This window comes from Pan troglodytes, chromosome 19 (genome assembly GCF_028858775.2).
Source record: "Pan troglodytes isolate AG18354 chromosome 19, NHGRI_mPanTro3-v2.0_pri, whole genome shotgun sequence".
Lineage (NCBI taxonomy): Eukaryota > Metazoa > Chordata > Mammalia > Primates > Hominidae > Pan > Pan troglodytes.
The window spans coordinates 51,325,028-51,346,624 of NC_072417.2; the positions used below are offsets into that span (position 1 = coordinate 51,325,028).

Here is a 21,597-nt window from a genome sequence, read left to right on the forward strand (position 1 = left end):
TTTGAAATCAGAACAGTTCTAGAAATGTTATGACTCTGGGACTTACAGAGCCTTTTTTGTTTTGTTTCAGTTTACTCTGACTGTACTGTTAGTAGTATGGTCTATGCTTGTGCTCTCTTCTCAGATTTGTTTGTTTGTTTGTTTGTTTGTTTGTTTGAGACAGGGTTTTGCTCTATTGCCTGGGCTGGAGTGCAGTGACACCATCACAGCTCACTGCAGCCTTGAACTCTCAGGATCCTTGATCCTCCCACCTCAGCCTCCCGAGTAGCTGGGACCACAGGCAAGCGTCACCACACCCGGCAAATTTGTTTGTATTTTTTGTAGATGGTGTTTTGCCATATAGCCCAGACTGGTCTTGAACTCTTGAGCTCAAGCAGTCTGCCCACCTTAGCTTTCTGAAGTGCTGGCATTACTGGCATGAGCTGCCACACCCAGCATTTGGATATTTCTATAACAGGGTTCTCTTTCGTGGGCTGTAGTGTAGACCACACTTACCCTTCATGATGGAGAATATAATTCCTCTCCTTTTACAACCTAAGCTAAAGCTCAGTGTGTTTGTTTGGTTGTGGTAAAGTCTGGGGTGGGGGTTTGATTTGGGGCTTTAGATAGTAAATGTTCTGATATTTTGATCTCTTTTTGGTAGGTAATCTGGATTCTTTAGTTTTTAAATCATGAGTGTCTAATTTTCTAACTTATATGTTAAAATTGCCTGTATGCTTGGCTGATAGGTGTCCAATGAAGGGAAAATTAATTTATATGTTAAATTAATTCCTCCAAGCAAATTATCCTGAATAATTTGCACTGTTGTGATAAACTAACTAGGGTGACCCCAGGCTTGATTTGAGGATTGCAGGAAGAGATATTTAATGATTAAAGTAGGGCCTTCTGTCTTTTCGGAGGAGGCGTTAATACTTTTTAGGTTTTCTTTAAGTTAAGAGGCAGTTGTCATGTTATCACTCTTTTCATTTTGCAAGTTAGTCTCCTTTAGGACCCAGCTTAAGGTATCACCTCCACCCTCACCTCTTGGCCACTGTAACTGAAAATAATCTCCTCCTCTGAATACCAGTGCTGCTTACTTACTATTTATATCACTCACATATGCCTATGAAACATGACAATTTTGGTTTGATACTAATATCCGGCCTTATTCTCAATTTTAACATCATCAGGGATCATGATTTTCACATCATTATCATCATGATGAGGGAAACCTATCTTTGTTTAGGGCTTTCGTTGCTGATTTTGCACAAAATAATACTTGCATACGGTTAAAAAAACCACGTGAAATAGAGTTTTTCAATGAAAAGTCATTCTTCTAGGAACTTTGACCTGTTAGATATATATCGTATATTTGATGACTGCTGGGTATGTTTTGCCAAGAGTCATCTATGCAAAATACAGTGGCTTGAGATAAACATCTCAGGAAAAATCATCTCATGCTTATATTTTACTTAACAAGAATTCACCCATATGCACCAAGATATCCCCCCAAACCAAAAGATAAATTAGTGTAATTAAGAATACTATAAAATTATGTTTTGCACACCTATATAAAATTCTATATTTATCTATTTATACATGAGTTATTATCAGAGCTATACACAAAACTAGGTGTATTTTATGGGCAAATTCAAGGATTTTTAAAGACAATATTGGTATTGCCCTGTTTTCATCTTACATGCTGACTACAGAAGTAACCTTGTGTAAGAGCACGACTTCAGTGAATCTAGAGGCCCAGTCAGTTCATTCGTGTGCTAGTTTATTCCTCTTCCTGAGTGTTTTTCTTTGGTTTGCCAAAGTTGACTGTATCAGAAGATATGCCAATTTATCCTAGTAGGAAGATTGCTAGGATACAGCAACACAGTGAATAAAGAAGCACTTCAGATTAATCCAAGTCCAAAAAAACTCCACTTAACCTTAATCAGCTTCATATATTAGTCCTGGAATAAATGTGACTATAGTGAAAGTGGGAAGACATTAGACAATATTCATCTGTATATTATTGATATCAGAAGATGCACACTGACAAAAACAAAACCCTAGAAATACAGTAACTGTATAGTGAAGCCATGGCTTAGGATTCTTTGCTTATTCAGTAACACGGTTTTTATAGGACCCCAACACTAGAAATTAAAAAGATTCCAGTAACACCAACCTAATTGTATGTAGAATAATCTTTAGTGGAGAAAATACTTACAATTGTATAGAAAGCCTACAGTGGATCATTTGTCATCATCCCTGTTCATAGATTTTAGAACCAAAGGGAACTTTGAATATATAATATGGGCCTTTTATTTTGCAAGTGAGGAGATGGAGATCTGGAAAGGTTAAATGATATGCCCGTGCTATTTGGGGTGAGGGCAGTGGATAGCGGAGCTGAGCTTCCACAGACCTCCCAACCCTGCATAAAAAAAAGACCTTCTTTCTGTGACATGTAGACCATAGAGAGCATCTGGGAGAGCAATGGGCATAGGGACGCTTCGACGTGGGGGAAATTAGCGGCTGATTGAGGGACAGGAGGGAGCTGGTTTACATTTAGTGGTAGTTATTGACTGGAGCACTGTGATGAGGCCATGGTACAGAGTGCTTTGAAGTCCTGCCCTGGGCCTGGGAATGGAGTCTGGATACATGTGACAGGCTTTGCATCCTTCTTGCTTCTGCCCTGTGGCAATTGGGGATTTACTGGATGAAAATGGGTTTTCTTGTTACTGAATTTAAACTGCAGAATATCTTCAAGCTATGAAAATAATTCTGTGTGCATGCGCCTGTGGGTTAGAACACTCATTCTAACTGACATGAGGGAATTATCTCATGAAGACTTTACCTGGTGTGATATTCTTATGAGTGAATGAATGAACACCTTTTGTTTCTCTACTTTGCACTCACAAGACTCATTCTTTCACATTAGTGGTTCTCAACCAGGGGAGATTTTCCCCCTCCAGGAGACAACTGCCAGTGTCTGGAGACAGTTTTGGTTGTCACAATTGGGGGAGGGGGTGTTACTGGCACCTAGAGGATAGAGGCAAGGGATACTGCTAATCATCCTACAATGCACGGGACAGCCCCTACAGAAAAGGATTGTCCCACCCAAAACGGCAGTAGCACTGAGATTCAGGAATTTTTAGATAACCAATTTACTGTGGCAGTATATCCCCACGAGGTGGCGGTACAGCCTCCTGCTGCAATGTTAAGCTACAGTAGTTCACCGTGAGCAGTTGATTGTAATAGCGAATCTATTCTCTTTTTCAAAAAGTACACTTAAACATTTTTTACATTACAAAAGCGAAATATTCTTTGTGACAGAATCAAATAGTATACTGTAGAAGTGTATAAGTAAAAGAAAGGGCTTCCTGAGTTCCCCCTTGAAATCTTACCCTTTAGAATTGATGTGTATCTTTTTAGATTCTTTTCTTGTGCGTGTATATGTATGCATGCATAACTAGTAGTGTACTGTTTGTTTTTCAACTCACTTATAACTTTCAACATTATACTTTAGACATCTTTAAAAATAATTTAGAGGTATCTCATTTTTTTAATGGATGCATTGTGTTCTGATGTATGGATGTCCTATAATTTCTATATATTCTTATTAATGGGCATTTGGGTTCTTTCCAGTTTTTTTTCCTGATACAGGCAATTCAGTGATCATGCCGCTATTTCTGTAGGATAGATTCCTGGAAATGTGAGAGCTGGGTCAGAGTACATTTAAAATATTGATGAATTGGCTGTACTAGTTTATACTCTTAACAGTGTAGCAGAGTGCCTTTTTCTCTCCCAAACATTGGATACTATCAAGATTTTATTTTTAATATATATTTTATTATATTTCATTCTTAATAATGTTGAATGTCTTTTCCTATGTTTATTTTTTCTATGTTTATCAGTTATTTGTAGTTCTTCCATGAATTGCCTATTCATTTCCTTTTTCCATTTTTCATTGGGTTGCTTTCTTTTTATCAATTTGGAGTCGTTCCTTATACATTTTGCTTATTAATGCTTTGTCTGAAGTTTCTTTTTGAATATGGGATAAGTTAAGGATAACATAGCTTGCCAATTGAACTAACTGTCCTTATTGAATAATTCCTCCCTTTCTCACTGAGTTGAAATATATACGTATATGAATCTGTTTTTGGACTGTGTTCCATCTAATGCTGTGCTAGTTTCACAGTGTTTTATTTATTGTGGCTTGTAGCTGGTTGGTGAAGAAGGATGGGAAGAATGTTTGGTGGTGTGTTTTCATGTGCAAAAGTGTGTTTTCATGTGCAAAAGCCTAGAGACAGGAGAAAACGGCAAGGGACTGAAGGAAGGCCAGAGGCTAAGGAAGGAACGAGGGCCTGAGGAGGAGGGGGAATGACGCTGGAGCACAGGTGGGGCTCAGATCGTACAAGACCCCATGGGCCATTTTCAAATTTGGATCTTTATTCTTAGAGCCATGGAAAGATTTTAACCAGAGAAGTGACATGATCAGACTTATATTTTTTGAAGCTTTCTTTGGACTTCGGCTTCTGGCTATGATGGAGTAACTGGTACTAGGCTAGCTCTCCCACCATAAACTGCTATACAACATGACAAAATAGATGAGACAACTATTTTCAGGCAGTGAACAATAGGTAGCACAGAATACTGATCCCAGACAGAGGGAAACTCATGAGGTGAACCCCAGGATCACCCAACTTTCTGTCTTAGAACTACTTCCAACCATGGCACAGATAGCTGGAGTCCATGTAGAGCACAGTGGTCCCACTGAGTGGAGGATGTGGAAATCAGGGTTCAGAGCAGTGGAAGCAGATAGATAGTGCGGGGTGAGATACAGAGAGGAGGGAGTTGTATAAGAGCGTACACGAGTACATGGATAGGTCCCTTGTAAGCCGAAGGTTGAGAGGCAAGCTGAACATGAGCTAGGTGAGATCACTCAAGGGTTATAAGATAGTGGCTACTGTGGGGTTGGGAGTGGAACAGTGTCCTGGTGGGATCCTGGGACATACAAAGGACACTAGAAAAAAAAAAAGAAAATCTGAGTAAGTATGGACGTCAGTTAATAATGTATCAATATTAGTTCATTAATTGTGACAAACTATCATAGAGTAACGTAAGATGTTAACAGTAGAGGTGTTGTGTACCCCTATGGTAGAAAGATTGAAGGGTCTTATGTACCCCTATTGGGTGTGGGGTATATAGGAACTCTTTAAAAAAGAGTTTGATCTACCATGGTAGAGAATTTATTCTTTCCATAGAAATGATGGAATTCTTAGATGAAGAAGCATTCAAAGAGAAGTCAGCCAAAACATATAGGAAGAAGAAAGTATCATAGATGTGTATCAGGAAGTTAATTGATAAATATTCTCTCTGGGGGGAAAAAAAAGCTACTTCTGCTTGCATCTTACACAATTGCACGTGTACATTTTTGCTGGAAAACAATCAGAAGTCCTATTTTGTTATTTAGAATGTTATAAAGTCATTACTCGAGAGTTGAGATATAATGAAATTAATAATTTTTACTGTTGTTATCAAGTACATTCTTAAATGAAACTGGCTTCTTTTTAAAATTTATTTTCAATTTTTGAGTGTGTGGAAAAGTACAATGACTGCTAGCACAGTTTGGTGCCACTGCTTTGATATGTGCTGAGGCCTCAGCAATTTTACTCACTATCGCTCCTGCATCATTGCGCAAATGACAATATGGTGAAAATAGCAAAGAATACTCAAGTGTTATCATGAAAATAGTTTTGACCTCACACATCCCTGAAAGGGTCTCAGTGAAGCATCAAGGGTCCATAGATCTTGCTTTTAGAACCACTGGGTAACAGCAGGTATCTGGAGTTTATGTAAGATGAAGGAAGGCAAGACTCTACAAATACTTTATGCTTTTAGACTTATCCCATTCATAAGCCTATTAGTTCTGCTCCATCCACCGCCCCCCCGCTCAAGGCAGAGATTATTAGACTGAATAAAAAACAAGACTTGCTTACATGATGCCCATAAGAGATGCATTTTAATATCAAGAGCCAGGTAGGCTGGTAAAAGGATGGGGTAAAGATAATACCAAATAGCCCAAATGTAGAACAAACCCAAATGCTCATCAGCAGGGTAATGGATGAACACGCTTGGTTACAGACATAGCATGGAATGCTACTCAGCAGTGAAAACAACAGGCTACTGATACGCACCATGACATGGATGAATCTCATAGATGTTTTATTGAGTGAAATAAGGCAGACACAATAGTGCCTACTATATATTTCCATTTATATGAAGTTCCAGCACAAGCAAAACTAATTTATAATGATAAAACTCAGATTCTTCGTTGCCTGGAACCAGGCATGGTAGAAAGATTGAATAAAAGGGCATGAGGGAGCTTCCTGGGTGCTGCCAATATTCTCTATCTTGATTGGGTGGTGGTTACCAGAATGGAGTTATTTGTCAAAACTCATTCACCTGGATGCTTAAAATAGGTGAATTTTATTGCATGTAAATTATACCTGAGTAAAGTTGATTTTTTTAAAAAGCTTTCTCTGAGGGTGGGTGCAGTGGCTCACGCTTATAATCCCAACACTTTGGGAGGCCAAGGCAAAAGGATCACTTGAGAGCAGGAGTTCGAGTCTAACTTGGGCAATACAGTGAGACCCTATCTCTAAAAAATAAAAATAAATAAATACATAAATGAAAAGCTTTCTCTGGATGCAGAATGGAGAATGGATTGGCAAAAGCAATGAGTAGATGTAGGAATTCTAGTGTGGAGCCTATTGCCATAATCCAGGCGAGAGACAATGATGGCTTGGACTCTAGTAATAGCAGTGGAAATATAAAGGGTAAAGGGTTTGGAGATGTGTGAGATGTAAAATGGTGATGGGATGGACATGGGTTATGACGGAAAGAGAGGAGGTAGGGATGCTCCCTGGGTTTCTGATTTGTAATCTAGTTGGGTGCTGGTGGCAATCTCTGAGAAAAGAACCATGAGGAGGGTTAAATTTGTTGTGGTGGGATCTAGAGAGGCCTTACATTTAATTTTGGATGCATTAGATTCAAGGTGCCTGTGAGAAAGTCAAGTCTTTATACTTAGAAAGTAGTTGGATATACAGGTCTGAAAGTTGAGCTGAGACATCAATTTGTGAGCCATAAACAGGTGGTAACTGAAGGCGTAGGAATGGATGAGCTCATCTAGGAAGAGAGACTAAGTTGGGAAGAAGAAGTGATCTTGAGTTGAGCTTCAAAGAGCGTCTCACCTTTTCAGGCAGAGGAAGAGGAATAAGAAAATTGGACTGAAAAGTAATGGCCACCGAGATGTGGGCAGCCAGGAGAATGTGTTATCACTTGAATGTTATCCATTCATTATCTGATTTCCCGATACATTGTGTTGTTTTCTTTCTTTATTTTTTTATTCTTTTTATTTTTTAGATAGAGTCTTGCACTCTCGCCTAGGCTGGAGTGCAGTGGCGCCATTTCGGCTCATGGCAAGCTCTGCCTTCCGGGTTGACGCCATTCTCCTGCCTCAGCCTCCCAAGTAGCTGGGACTACAGGCACCCACCACCATGCCCGGCTAATTTTTTGTGTTTTTAGTAGAGATGGGGTTTCACTGGGTTAGCCAGGATGGTCTCGATCTGACCTCGTGATCTGCCCGCCGCAGCCTCCCAAAGTGCTGGGATTACAGGCGTGAGCCACCACGCCCGGCCCCCTTTGGTTTTAAGAGCAGCTGATCTTGCCTGCTGGCTGCCAAGTCTTCTCACCTTCTCTGAATCTCAGGCTTGCTATGTAGAAATGAGACCGTGTGTGTGTGTGTGTGTGTGTGTGTGTATGAAATCTGGACTCCTTCTATGACTGCCTTTCCTGTTTGTTCTGACCCATGAAGCAGGTATGGTTCTTTTGTGTTCCTCAAGCGTATCAAATGTTACTGAGTGCTTCCTATCGCTAAGTGCTGGGCTGCACTGTCTAGCCTCCAGGAGCTTGGACTCTAATCAAGAAGCCAAGGCACATACCCTAACTCCACAGAGTGCCAAGAGGCTGGCACGGTGCAATTACTGCACCTTTGGAACCAACCCTGGGAGCGAGGTCAGTGCAGGTTCCTAAGGCAGGAAGACCTGAGCTGAGCCTTGTCCTAGATCTTTGGAGAACATTAATGCTAGGCCACGATGCTGAACCTCAGCATCAGTCCCAGAAAGTTCAGGACTGGATGCTGGCTGCAGACACAGTCTCCATGGTGAGCAAGAGCCAAGTATCTAGAGCCAAAAGTATCCACGCTCATCTGGGGAGCGGTTAACTGGCATCACTCACAGCCTGTTTGCTGGCAGCCGAAAGGTGGATGATAGGTGTATGTGGCCACTTGGGAAAGGAATTACTTGGGCCGGGCGTGGTGGCTCACGCCTGTAATCCCAGCACTTTGGCAGGCCGAGGCGGGTGGATCACCTGAGGTCAGGAGTTTGAGACCAGCCTGACCCATGGTGAAACCTTGTCTCTACTAAAAAAAAAAAAAAATACAAAAATTAGCCTGGCACGGTAGCAGGCGCCTATAATCCCAACTACTCAGGAGGCTGAGGCAGGAGAATCGCTTGAACTTGGGAGGTGGAGGTTGCAGTGAACCGAGATCGCGCCATTGCACTCCTGCCTGGGTGACAGAGCAAGACTCCGTCTCAAAAAAAAAAAAAAAAATTTATTTCAGCCATTTTGGGGAATACCCAGGACTCAGTATTACGTAACTTGTTTTTCTTATTCTCCCAGGCTGTAAGTATTTTGAGAGGGGGCAATGTGTGTCCTATGTGACTGAGCTGGCCATATGTACTATGGTGAATTCTGAGCAGCTGACCGAGGCATGCAGTCAGCGTCCAGGTGGACTCTAGTTCTTCCTTCTCTAGAAAGGCTAACCCTGTGTGCTTGGAATACAAAGGAACTGGCAGAGTCTGGGATTTTCTTCTCTCTTCCCACTCTCCCTGTTCTTCCTATTTTTCATCTCTAACATGACCTGGCTGCCACTCTTTGTGTGCCACCTTTGCCCTGTAGCAGAAGGAACCCTTCTGTTAGCATATTTAGGTAGTCTTGCACCAGATGAGAAGCTAAATGGCTTGAATGACTTGACAAAGCCTATATGGCCAGCAAGTGGCAGGTCCCAAAATATTTCGGACTCCAAATAGTGTGCCTTTGACACATCTGTCATTGTCTTGCTGAAGCAGGCAGAGCTCTGTGTGCCCTGCCTTCCAGAACTTTCTGTGCTCATGGGCACCACAGTCCCGCTTCTGGGCAGGGCCCACCCTGACCTGAGATGTGTGTGTGGCTGACCTCTTGGGAAACCCTGAAGCCAGTGTCTGAGGCACCCTATCATTTTCAAGGAACAGGAATAACTGGAGAAACAAGTCTTTCAAAGTGGCTCCACCTTTTGAGGTAACTGGGAGTGCCTTTTCTTGGGGTGACTCAGTCAGGAAAGTCCCCGATTATGTACTTAAGGAGTCCTTTTCTCTCCTTTTATGGTAGTCTGCAAATAGCAGAGAGAAGCCCCTCACTCTCGATGCTCCCTGGGTACCTCCCTATGGCCCCGCTGCTGCCGACTGCTTCAACACATTCTTCTGTCCCTGCTGTTTAGATGCCGTGTTGTAGGAGCCTGTTGCTAGGGTGTGTTCTGCTGTGTCTTCCACCACCTTTAAACAAGCAGCTCATGTTCCTTTTCTCTCCCCTGGAATGGGTCACTGTGTAAGCCTTTTTCATAGTTCAAGATTCCAGGATTGCCCCCAAATAGGCCAGACCCACCCCCACTCCCCACTCCCAGGCATCACTGTCTCAGGTATCAAGGGTGAGAGGTCACTGGGGCCCCCTCAGTTCCACTCTCAGTGACCTGGAGCCTGAGCAAACATTTCCTGCCTTCTGCAGTGTCCTGGAGAGGCGAGTCCTCTGCCCGCAGCTGCTTCCCTCCCCAGGGGGCCTGGAATTCCCCCAGTCTTCAGTGGAGAATGGAGAGACAGTTTATGCTCTCTGAGTTCTATTAGGGCATAATGACGCGCAGCTTTAAATGCAGACAGAAGCTATTAAAAGCAGTGAAAGCGATTCTTTTTTTTTTCTTTTTCTTTTTGTATATTGCCCTTGTGGAAGTAGGAAAGTGACAGGGTCTTTGAGGTTTGCAAAGGCTTAAGTGCACCTTGGCACACCTCTTGGCGGAAGGTGTTTAGTGCATCCCAGGAGGCAAGATTGAAGCTGGGGCCAAAGCAGGCAAACCTGAGGTTTTTGGGCAGGCACTTGCCTGGGCTGGGAGGGCTGGCTCTGCCTTCGAATACAGAACATGAATGGAAAGCAGCCATGGTAGCAGGAGTAATAATGATGATGATGATGATGCTGGCACCCACTGACATTTATGGAGCTCATTAATAATGTCCCTGGTACTATACAAAGTTCTTATTGACATACGTTATCTCATTAGTCCATTCTTTCCTAATCCTATGAAGCAAACACTTTACTGAGCCCCATCTCACAGGTGAAGAAATGGAAGTTTAGAGATATTAAGTTGTGAAATAAGAAACAGGCCAGGCACGGTGGCTCACGCCTGTAATCCCAACAGTTTGGGAGGCCAAGGCAGGCGGATCACAAGGTCAGGAGTTTGAGACCAGTCTGGCCAACATAGTGAAACCCTGTCTCTACTAAAAATACAAAAATTAACCGGGTGTGGCGGTGTGTATCTGTAATCCCAGCTACTCAGGAGGCTGAGGCAGGAGAATCGCGTGAACCCGGGAGGTGGAGGTTGTAGTGAGCCAAGATTGCACCATTGCACTCCAGCCTGGACGACAGTGTGAGACTCCATCTCAAAAAACAAACAAAGAACAACAACAACAACAACAAAAACTTAGGTTTGGTCTCTGCCCCCATTTCCTGGCACCCAACAGCTCTTAGAACCCCCAGACTCTCTGAAGTGGTAAGTGTCTGAATGCCAGTGAGATGACTGTGTGGCTGAGGGGGCTCCCGAGAGCCTCAGGATGGGGGCTAGTTGCCAAAGGAGCCAACCCTATGATTAAAGGGTTTGACTTTCAGCCCCATCTCCCTGATCTCCTCCAGGGAGGGAAGTGAGGCTGAAGGTTGAGAGGATCACCAATGGCCAGTGATGTAATCAATCATGCCTACATCATGAAGCCTCCATATAAACCCAAAAGGCATCAGGCGCGGTGGTTCACACCTATAATCCCAGCATTTTGGGAGGCCGAGGTGGAGGCAGATCATTTGAGGTCAGGAGTTCAAGACCAGCCTGACCAACATGGTAAAACCCTGTCTCTACTAAAAATACAAAAAAATTAGCCAGGTGTGGTGGCACATACCTGTAGTCCCAGCTCCTCGGGAGGCTGAAGCAGGAGAATTGCTTGAACCCAGGAGACAGAGGTTGCAGTGAGTCGAGATCGCGCCACTGCACTCCAGCCTGGGAGACAGAGCGAGACTCCATCTCAAAATAAACAAAGACACAAACCCAAAAGGCTGGGCTTCCAGGAGCTTCTGGATTGCTGAAGGGGTGGAAGTCCGTGGAGGGTGTGCACCTTGCACTGGAGAGGGCACGGAGGTGTCACTTCCCTCCCACATCCCTTGCCCCGTGCATCTCTTCCATCTCCAAGTAGGGAGTGTCAGAATTGAGTTACATCTTAGGACACCCAGCTGTTGTTGGAGAATGGCTTCATGTGGAACCCACACGTTTTAGTTATGAAAGTGTTCTGTGTTGTGTGACTATAAGACAAAGAAAGTTTGTTTTTCCTATTCATAAGTAAATTTGGCCAAAGTCTCAACTGCTAAGTAAAAAAAATGTAGACTTCCCACCTGGCCATCTGGCTCCAACCCTACACTCCCTGTTTGGCTCTTGTGGGGTCAGCCTAGGCTCAACTCCATTGATGAACTTGGAAACATGATTTTATCACCTGTACATTTGAAATAATAATCATGTTTACCTATGTTGACAAAAGGAGTCAAACTCTGTAACATATTTGAAGATATTCATCCTGAGCCACATATGAGTGACCAATGGTCTGTGACACAGCTCTCAGGAGACCCTGAGAACATGTGCCCAAGGTGGTTGGGGTACAGCCTAGTATACATTTTAGGGAGACATGAGACATCAATCAAATACATGTAAGATGTAATTTGGTTTGGTCTGGAAAGGTGGGACAACTGGAAACCAGGGCTTCCAGGTCATAGGTAGATTCAAAGATTTTCTGATTGGCAGTTGGTTGAAAGAGTCAAGTTATTGTCTAAAGACTTAGGAATGTCTGGGTTAAGATAAGAGGTGGTGGAAACCAAGGTTTTATCATGTGGGTAAAGCCTCCAGGGAGGAGGTTTTGGAGAGAACAGATTGTAAACGTTTGTAATCAGACTGAAAGAGTCTGCTGTATCAGTAATTCCAAAAGGGAGGAAGTTATAATGAGCCATGTCTGACCTCCCTTCCCATCATGGCCTGAACTGGTTTTTCAGGTTAACTTTGGAATGCCCTTTGCTGAGAGGAGGGATCCATTCAGATTGTTGGGGGGCTTAGGATTTTATTTCTGGTTTACAGCTAGTATGGGTATGGCAAGGATGGTGTGGGGTAATCCATAAAATGCTTGAAATAGTGAGCAGCACGGCATCTGTGCTCACTGTATTTTCGCTGACTCATGCTGACTGCAGCCCCAGGAGGGCACGGGCTCACCGCCAACCCTTCGTGCCTCCCGGCTGGTTTCTGAGATCAGCCACAGAAGTTAAACTTCTTTCCAGGGAAGAAGGGCGGGGATGTCAGGGCTGGAGAGTGCCCATGTCCTTCTGTGTGCATTGGGCTCCTTCCTCCTTAATTCTCTGCTTTCCACTTTTTAGGCTGAACTCCAGTGCACCCAGTGAGACTTGGAGCGGAAACTCAAGTTGAATGAAAATGCCATCTCCAGGCTCCAGGCTAACCAAAAGTCTGTTCTGGTAAGACCAGCCTGGGTCAGCCAGGCCTGTGAGGGTGTGGGACGTGGTACTGCATGCCTAGCCTCCATTCCTGTAGGTTCCTTGGGGTTTCTCCACAAATGAGAATTGTAGGTACAGTTGACTACACCGTGGGATAGCCTCACCTTGATGTCAGGATTTGTTATGAAATTAGTTTAAGTTTTAAACCTGGCAAGTGATTTGCTTTTTAATAATATAAATTAGAACCAAGACTAATCCTGTAATAACAACATTCTTATTTCTACATTTGCTTATGCTGTCTTGACAGGGTGTATGTGTGTGGGGGGCTGGGAGTTTAGTCAGAGGTCCAAAAACTATACGTAATCTTGGCTTCTTCCATTATATGAGGGTGTTCTGCATGTGAGTCTCACCAGTCCTATGACCTGGCAGCTGGAAAAAAGGAGTTGAGAACTCAGGATTAGTGATGGTATTTGGGAAGGCCATGGTGTGCCAGGCTAAGTAGGCAGTAAATGGTCTCCAAGTGGATTCTGAGGAGTTCTACAAATGCCTCTCATCAGTGGCAAGCCAGTAACCACCACTCAGAAGAGAATGCAAAACAGGCCGGGCACAGTGGCTCACACCTGTAATCCCAACACTTTGAGAGGCTGAAGTGGGTGGATCACTTGAGGTCAGGAGTTTGAGACCAGTCTGGCCAACACGGTGAAACCCCGACTCTACTAAAAAATACAAAAATTAGCCAGGCATGGTGGTGCACACCTGTAGTCCCAGTTACTCAGGAGGCTGAGGCAGGAGAATTGCTTGAACTCAGGAGATGGAGGCTGCAGTGAGCTGAGTTTGCACCATTGTACTCCACCCTGGGTAACAGAGTAAGACTCTGTTTCAAAAAAAGAGAGAATGCAAAACATCTACCCTATGGAAGTGAATCAGCATTGTCATCTTTATATCCTGAGAATAAATGATTCCATCCATCATCCATCCATCCATTCATCTACCCCTAATGCATGTGTTCATTTCAACTTAATTTTCACCTCCTGGGTGTTTACAACCAACTAGCTACTGAAGGATGAAACACCTCTTTCTTACCCACAATATCTTATTAAAGGAAGAAAGAGAATTATCCCCTTAAAGTCTTATAAACCTTCAGAGATAATGGATTTCCAGGCTCAAGATAACCTGTAGAACCGCATGGAGGGTCTTGTGTTTCCCAGCTCTTTAATTTTCAGACACTTTGATCCCTCCTCAGTTCTCATAAGTACATGATGACCAGGGGAGTTGGTTATTACAATAGCTACCATGCACAAGGGGCATGAAGACATGGAGAGATGACAATACTTGTCTAGGGCCATCTAGATTGATGGAATGTGAGAACCTAAGAGTTGTTGCTCCCTTGACTTAAGAATGACTCAGTATATTGATAGGCATGTACACCACCCTCAAATCTTTCAACCATTACCTGCAGGCTCCTTGAATGTATTGAGGCCTCTCCTCTCTGTACTATTTCTGCTTGTCATCATTTTCGTGGTAAGTAATGCCCTTTGCACATTACATTTACATGCAAGAAAGAAGTGTTTCTCAATGGGAGGGTTTAGGAATGAGGGCCAGGCCACAGCAGAAGTCAACCTCAATCCACCAATATCATCTGACACCTCCCTTCCACTATCCTTTCTCAGGATGGCCTCAGTTGGGGCCGGGGGTGAGGATTTGGATCCGGAGTTTGTCTTTAGTCTCATGCCTCTTAGCCTCATGCTATCGTGCTTCTATGAGGAACTTACAGGTCATAACTGTAGACAGGATTCTGCTCCTTTCCCACAACACCCTCATGCTGGTTCCCATGCTGTGTCCTGCTCCTGCTTTCTGGAGGTCATCGGGAGCGGGCAGTGCAGGCAGGGAGCACTCTGTGGCCTCTGTGACTCCTAGAGCCTGGCTACCTGGAGCCTGAGTGGGCATGAAGGGTGACTAAGCCGGGGAACTAGGACACGTTAGCTAATGCAGAGCCTGGATCAAACACCACCACCACCATTTGCCCCCGCTCCCAAATGGTTATAAGCAAAACTCTCCTGTCTTCTGAGGTAGATTTCTTCATCATTACTTCTTTGCCATATGGAAATGTAATTTGACTTTTAGATTTAAATCTAGTAATGATTAATATATCAGAATTTACAGTGTTTGCAATGTCAAGGAGGCAATACCTGTAAACAGTTGGTTCAGGAATTGCTGGGAGTCTTGGCCTCTTTCCCTCTTGGTCGCCTGCTCAGCAGCAGCCTGTGTATTTATAGTCCATTATGGGCATAGGATGTTACCCTAACTGGTGCCCACAGTGAACAAGGGGCTAAGCCCTGTCTCTCTTCTGGTCTTGGGAGGGCTTCTGTTTAATGGGCTGAACTTAAAGGTCCTTCCCTGCAACCCCCACACAGCCACAGCCCATGAGCTGAAAGCTCAGCTGAACTCCCATTGTACCTCCCCAGCTCATCCTAGTGAATGTGCCAGGGCCCAGAGGGAGAGGTCAGGCTGTGCCAGCTCAGTGCTATACTGCAGGCACATGGATCCCCAACCCTGGGCCCTATTTTGAGGCAGTGTGGAATGTTGGTCAAAGGGATGGACTCCAGAGACAGACAGTCTTGGTTCAAACCTTGGCTGTGTGATCTTGGGCAAATCAGTCCATTTATCACTGTCTCAGTTTCCTTATCTAAGAAATGGAGACCCTAATAGTACCTACCTTTTAGGGTTGCTAGGAGAAAAGTGCCTGGCACATACTAAGAACTTACTACATGTTGGTTGTTTTTATGATTATTGTTATATAATTAGAAGAGTGACCAGGCTAGCAGCAGAGGGTCCTCATTCTCAGGAGAGTGGGAAGAGGGAGAGAGGAGAAGTGTCAGAGGGCTGCAGAGCCAATACCTGGCAGAGCCCCAGGCAGCAGGTTTGCCACTTGGGGGGCCTGGGTGGGGCCCAGGTAGCTTTCCTGGTTCTCAGGTCTTCATTTCAGACAGTGCTCTGAGCCTCCCATCCACAGTCCAGGGCCCATTCTCTGCCTGCCTCCTTCTCTACTATTGTCCCCACCTGCAGTCTTTCTGAGCAGCTGGTTAAGGTGCTACTATTCCTCCTCCCAAGGGTGAGGGCCAGCCCTGAACAACAGGGCTCCGGAGGGAGCCACAAAACCAGATAGCCTCAGGTTTCCCAAATCGCCTCTCCTGCTGCCCTGGCTTCTCAACACCGTCACCTGTCTAAAAGCTTTTCTTGGTGTGGGCTGGAAGAATTTGGATAAAGTCTACCATCGCCGCTCTTCCTTAATCCTATTACCACAGCTTCTTTGCTCCCAGCTCTGTCCAGCTACCTAACCTCAAGGAAGCCAACAGGCAATGGAAAAGTTGGCATAAAAATGAGAATGTAGGCTGGACGTAATCCCACCTGTAATAACACCTGTAATCCCAGCACTTTGGGAGGCCAAGGACGGCAGATTGCTTGAGGCCAGGAGTTTGAGACCAGCCTGGGCAACGTAGTAAGCTCCTATCTCTACAAAAAATATAAAAATTAGTTGGGCATGAAGGCATGCACCTGTGGTTTCTGCTACTTCGGAGGCTGAGGTGGAAGATCGTTTGAGCCTGGGATGTCAAAGCTGCAGTGAGCCAAGATTGTGTCACTCCAACCTGGCAACAGAGGAGACCTTGTCTCAAAAAAAAAAGAGAGAGAGAGAATGTAGGGAGATTGTCTGTGTCTTCCCACCATCCCCCTCCAGTAGGGATACCCCTTGCTTTCTTTCCCCTGCTTATTCTTCCCTTTGCCACCAGATTGAAGACTGATCAGAGACCATTCTCGTGGAGTGAATTGCTGAGCCCTGGCCTAAGCCAGGGCCTGAGCCAGGCAGAAGACCTATCTGGTGTCATCATTTTTTCTTCCCATCTCCCTCCAAACCTCTAGGTTCCCACTAAGCCTGGGCCCAGAATCCCATCCTTTCTGAGTCCTTTCCTTACTGTGCTCTCCTTTTTTTGATCTGGGTCTCATTCTCCCTCCCTCTCCCCCTCTCTCCTTCCTTGCCAGGGATGGGAGGTGCCCCTGAAGCCTCTGCCCAAGGATATCTGCTGTTTGACTCACTTTGGAGCCCTGATGTTCAGAGCTGGCCCTTAACGTTGGGAGGAGAAAGAGAAAACAGCACCTGGAGGGGTGCTCAGAAAGTCTCAGATGGGATAGGGCTGGAGTGCAGTGGCGCAATCTCAGCTCACTGCAAGCTCCGCCTCCTAGGTTCATGCCATTCTCCCGCCTCAGCCTCCCGAGTAGCTGGGACTACAGGCGCCCGCCACCACACCCGGCTAATTTTTCTATTTTTAGTAGAGACAGGGTTTCACCATGTTAGGCAGGATGGTCTCGATCTCCTGACCTCATGATCTGCCCACCTCAGCCTCCCAAAGTGCTGAGATTACAGGCATGAGCCACCGCGCCCAGCTGTCTACACCAATTCTTAAGAATACCAGAGAAGAGGAAACCTTCAGAGCTTGGAAAGATGTTGTAAACATGATATTGATTGAAGGCATTCATAGAGGATGCTTACCATGCAAAAGAGTCCACATGCATGTGCCCCATCATTCAAATCCTTAATGTTTCTCACATGGGTTTTCTTTTATATTTTATTTGAATGTCACATTCTGTTCTGCATATACATGCTTGTCCTGGAATTGTTTGGGTGCCATGGTCATCTGCACCCTAAACATTTTATGGGGATTCTGTATGTGGTAGAGACAGTATCATCTTAGACATGCATTTGGCTCTGATGGACTCAGTGGTCAGTTTAACCAGGCATAATGAAATGCTAAGAAAGCTAATGCATGCAGATTATACAAAAAAAAAAAAAAAGCCAAATTCTTTACCTCTTGAAATATGACTATCAAGTAGACGGAATACACGCATTGCTCTGGTAGGAAAATCAATTTCGGAAACTTGACTAACAATCCCAGAGTGTCAGAGTTGTGAGGGATCTCGGAGGTCATAGAGGAATTCACTGTCTCATCAAATGGATGAGGAGACCAAGTTAATACGTAAATCCTTTTTCCAGGAACCTGGAATTCACATGAGAATAAAGGATTCCTTTTACAATAGGGAACTGCTCCCTAATATATGTGTTTCTCAAGCTGACATTTCCGTATGTTGAGCTTCTATCAAGTTGGATGCCTCACTAAGAAATGTTTGGCTGCCTTCCACCCCCACCCCCCGCCAGGTGTCGGTGTCAGAGGTCAAAGCAGTGGCTGAAATGCAGTTTGGGGAACTCCTTGCTGCTGTGAGGAAGGCCCAGGCCAATGTGATGCTCTTCTTAGAGGAGAAGGAGCAAGCTGCGCTGAGCCAGGCCAACGATATCAAGGCCCACCTGGAGTACAGGAGTGCCGAGATGGAGAAGAGCAAGCAGGAGCTGGAGACGATGGCGGCCATCAGCAACACTGTCCAGTTCTTGGAGGTATGGGGGTTGTGGGGGCAGAGGCATCCCACAGCTGCCCCATGAAGCACCCTCTCTTTGCTAGGCCCATGGCCATCTGTGAATGGAACTGTTTTTTGTTAAATGGTGTGCACAGGGAGCAGTGGGAACAGAGAGAAGCAGATTCTTCATTCAGCAGAGTATAGGAGGGGTAGGGAGGGAGAACTGCTCAGAGCAGGGAAGCTTGAAGCAGGTCCTGGAAGATGAGTCAGGTTCAACGTGCAGTATGTTCCAGGTAGAGGGAACAACATATGCAAAGGCAGAGAGGTTTGAGGAAGCACAGCTGATTTGGGGAGCCAAGGTACTTTAATAGGGGCAGAGCCTGGGGTACTGGGTGCAGAGTGATGAGACTGGCACGGCCAGGCAGGTGTATGGCTGGGAAGGGTTTCAGATGGGAGAATGGTGGAGTCAGTGAGTATGTTTTATAAACCGCTCCAGCAGTCCACTGCATGGAGGTTTGCTTGGTAGGGATGAGACTGGAGCCTGCTGCTTTTCAGAGAGGGCTGTGGCTGGAGTAATTGAGGAGGGCTCAGAAGAGCAAATGCTTTTCATTACAATGTATCATTAGACATTAAAGGTAAGCAGTTGGAACCAGGAAATGCTTTTCATTACAATGTATCATTAGACATCAAACCGTAAGCCATTGGAACGAGATCTAAAGAACATGTAACCTTTCGAGGAAGGAACACTAGGTTGGGGGTAAACTGCAACATCCTGAATCTGTCAGAAAACAGCTCTGTTAACAGCTCTTAACATCCCTGAGCTCAAATTTCTCATTTATCAACAAGCCCACTGGAGTAAATAATTCAGAAGGCTCCATCCAAGCTCTGATATTCTGAAATACAATTTTTTCTTGCTTGCATTTTTGAAAAAATTCTCTGCTAGTTACAAAAAACAAATGTTTATTGTGAAAAACTTGGAAAGTACAAAAAAAGAAGAAAAAAAATCCATAATCCTTACACAAGTACAACATAGTTAACTTTTGAATGAGTAAAAGAGAAAGACAGACAAAAACACCAACAAAGCGTCTGTCAGTTTCTTTGCTTTTCAATATCAAAACACAAAGAAAATATGAATAACCATTTAATAACCATTTGGCTTCCCGCCTCACAAGTTTCCCTTAAGATCTACCCAAAGAGTATATAAATTATTTCTCTTTTCTCGTTTTGTAACTTTATTTATTTTTGTGTGTGTGTGTTGTTTTTTGAGATGGAGTCTTGCTCTGTCACCCAGGCTGGAGTGCAGTGGCACGATCTCGGCTCACTGCAACCTCCGCCTCCCGGATTCAAGCAATTCTCTGCCTCAGCCTCCTGAATAGCTGGGATTACAGGCGCCCGCCACCACACCTGGCTAATTTTTATTTTTATTTGTTTTTTTTTTTTTTTTTGAGACTGAGTTTCACTCTAGTTGCCCAGGCTGGAGTGCAATGGCACGATCTCTGCTCACTGCAAGCTCCACCTCCCAGGTTCAAGCGATTCTCCTGCCTCAGCCTCCTGAGCAGCTGGGATTACAAGCATGGGCCACCATGCCCAGCTAATTTTTTGTATTTTTAGTAGAGACAGGGTTTCTCCGTGTTGGTCAGGCTGGTCTTGAACTCCCAACCTTAGGTGATCTGCCCGCCTCGGCCTCCCAAAGTGTTGGGATTACAGGCGTGAGCCACCACGCCCGGCCAATTTTTTTTGTTTTTTCGAGACGGAATCTTGCTCTTTTCGCCCAGGCCAGAGTGCAATGGCACGATCTCGGCTCACTGCAAGCTCCGCCTCCTGGGTTCACGCCATTCTCCTGCCTCAGCCTCCCGAGTAGCTGGGACTACAGGCGCCCGCCACCACGCCCGGCTAATTTTTTGTATTTTTAGTAGAGACGGGGTTTCACCGTGTTAGCCAGAATGGTCTCGATCTCCTGACCTTGTGATCCACCCGCCTCGGCCCCACAAAGTGCTGGGATTACAGGCGTGAGCCACCGCGCCTGGCCAAATTTTTTTTATTTTTAGTAGAAATGGGGTTTCACCGTCTTGGCCAGGCTGGTCTCGAACTCCTGACCTCGTGATCCACCCACCTCGGCCCCCCAAAGTGCTGGGATTGCAGGCATGAGCCACTGCACCCAGCCTGTAAGTTTATTTTTAACATAAAAGACTTTAATACATATAAAATAAATTCTAGTGTATGATAACTTATTTATCGGCTGGACACGGTGGCTCACACCTGTAATCCCAGCACTTTGGGAGGCCATGGCCGGCAGATCATGAGGTCAGGAGTTTGAGACCAGCCTGACCAACATGGTGAAACCCTGTCTCTACTAAAAATAAAAAAAATTTGCCAGGCATGGTGGCGCACACCTGTAGTCCCAGCCACTTGGGAGGCTGAGGCAGGAGAATCGCTTGAACCTAGCAGGCAAGAGGTTGCAGTGAGCCAAGATCGCGCCATTGCACTCCAGCCTGGGTGATAAAGCAAGACTATGTCTCAAAAAAAAAAAAAAAAAGATATTTATTTATTTTGGCAAAAGATAACATTTCCCCCCAAATTTTTGGTTAGGCATTCAAAACAAGATTTATTGAATAACTTATCCAAATAACTTATCCTTTCTCCCACTGATTTAAAATGCTACTTTTGTCATGTACAGTATATAGCATTAAAATGTTGAATTACCCTTTTCTCTATCAATTCTCTGGTTTTGATTTCCATTGCTCTATCTAATCATTTTCATACAACTGTTTTCATTGCTATGTTTTCTGCTGTACCTGGTCTGCTCTTTAATGCTTCAGTTGCAGCTGAAGTTTGATACTGTGTTATATCTGAAAGCATCTTTCCTGATCACAGGTTGTTTCAAAACTTACATGAAACTATGTGATTATCAGTGTGAAAACACTTTCCAAATACTAAAGCAAGGTACAAGAATTACAGAAATTTATGCATTGGATGAAACTGACAAGGAAGAGGCAGCACTCCTGCCTGAGAGCTCCTCCATTTTCTACCATGGCTTGTGTTTAAATTGTCAAAAAACAAGTACTGACGGAATGAACAAAGCAAGAATGTTCTTTATTTTTTGGTCCCCAGTCTGGACTGTGTATTGGAGCTGTTCATGGCCATCTAGTACATCTTGATTTTTAAAATCCCACGTTCTCACTTGTTTTTTTTTAAATCCCACTTATTCTGAGGGTCTAGCAGCTAGAGAAGTGCTTTCTATTTTGTTAGACCCTGAGCTTGACACTTTACATGTACTTTCTTTGTGAAGGACACATTACCGTCAGCCCATTTTACAGATGCAAAAAG

General features: G+C 44.5%; 1 protein-coding gene across 2 annotated transcripts in view; it reads left to right on the top strand.

Annotated features, from left to right (window-relative positions):
- LOC112207725 (tripartite motif-containing protein 16-like protein) overlaps positions 1–21,597 on the top strand; it is a 37,324-nt gene that overhangs the window by 11,437 nt on the left and 4,290 nt on the right. Inside the window, exons 7-9 of one of the 2 annotated variants that reach the window (XM_054670370.1) lie at positions 12,793–12,888; positions 14,327–14,388; positions 18,077–18,310. In XM_054670370.1, coding sequence (XP_054526345.1) covers positions 18,110–18,310 — 201 coding nt within the window. In that variant the 5' untranslated portion in view covers positions 12,793–12,888; positions 14,327–14,388; positions 18,077–18,109. The remainder of the gene's footprint in view (positions 1–12,792; positions 12,889–14,326; positions 14,389–18,076; positions 18,311–21,597) is intronic. The other variant, XM_054670368.1, reaches the window with a different exon arrangement.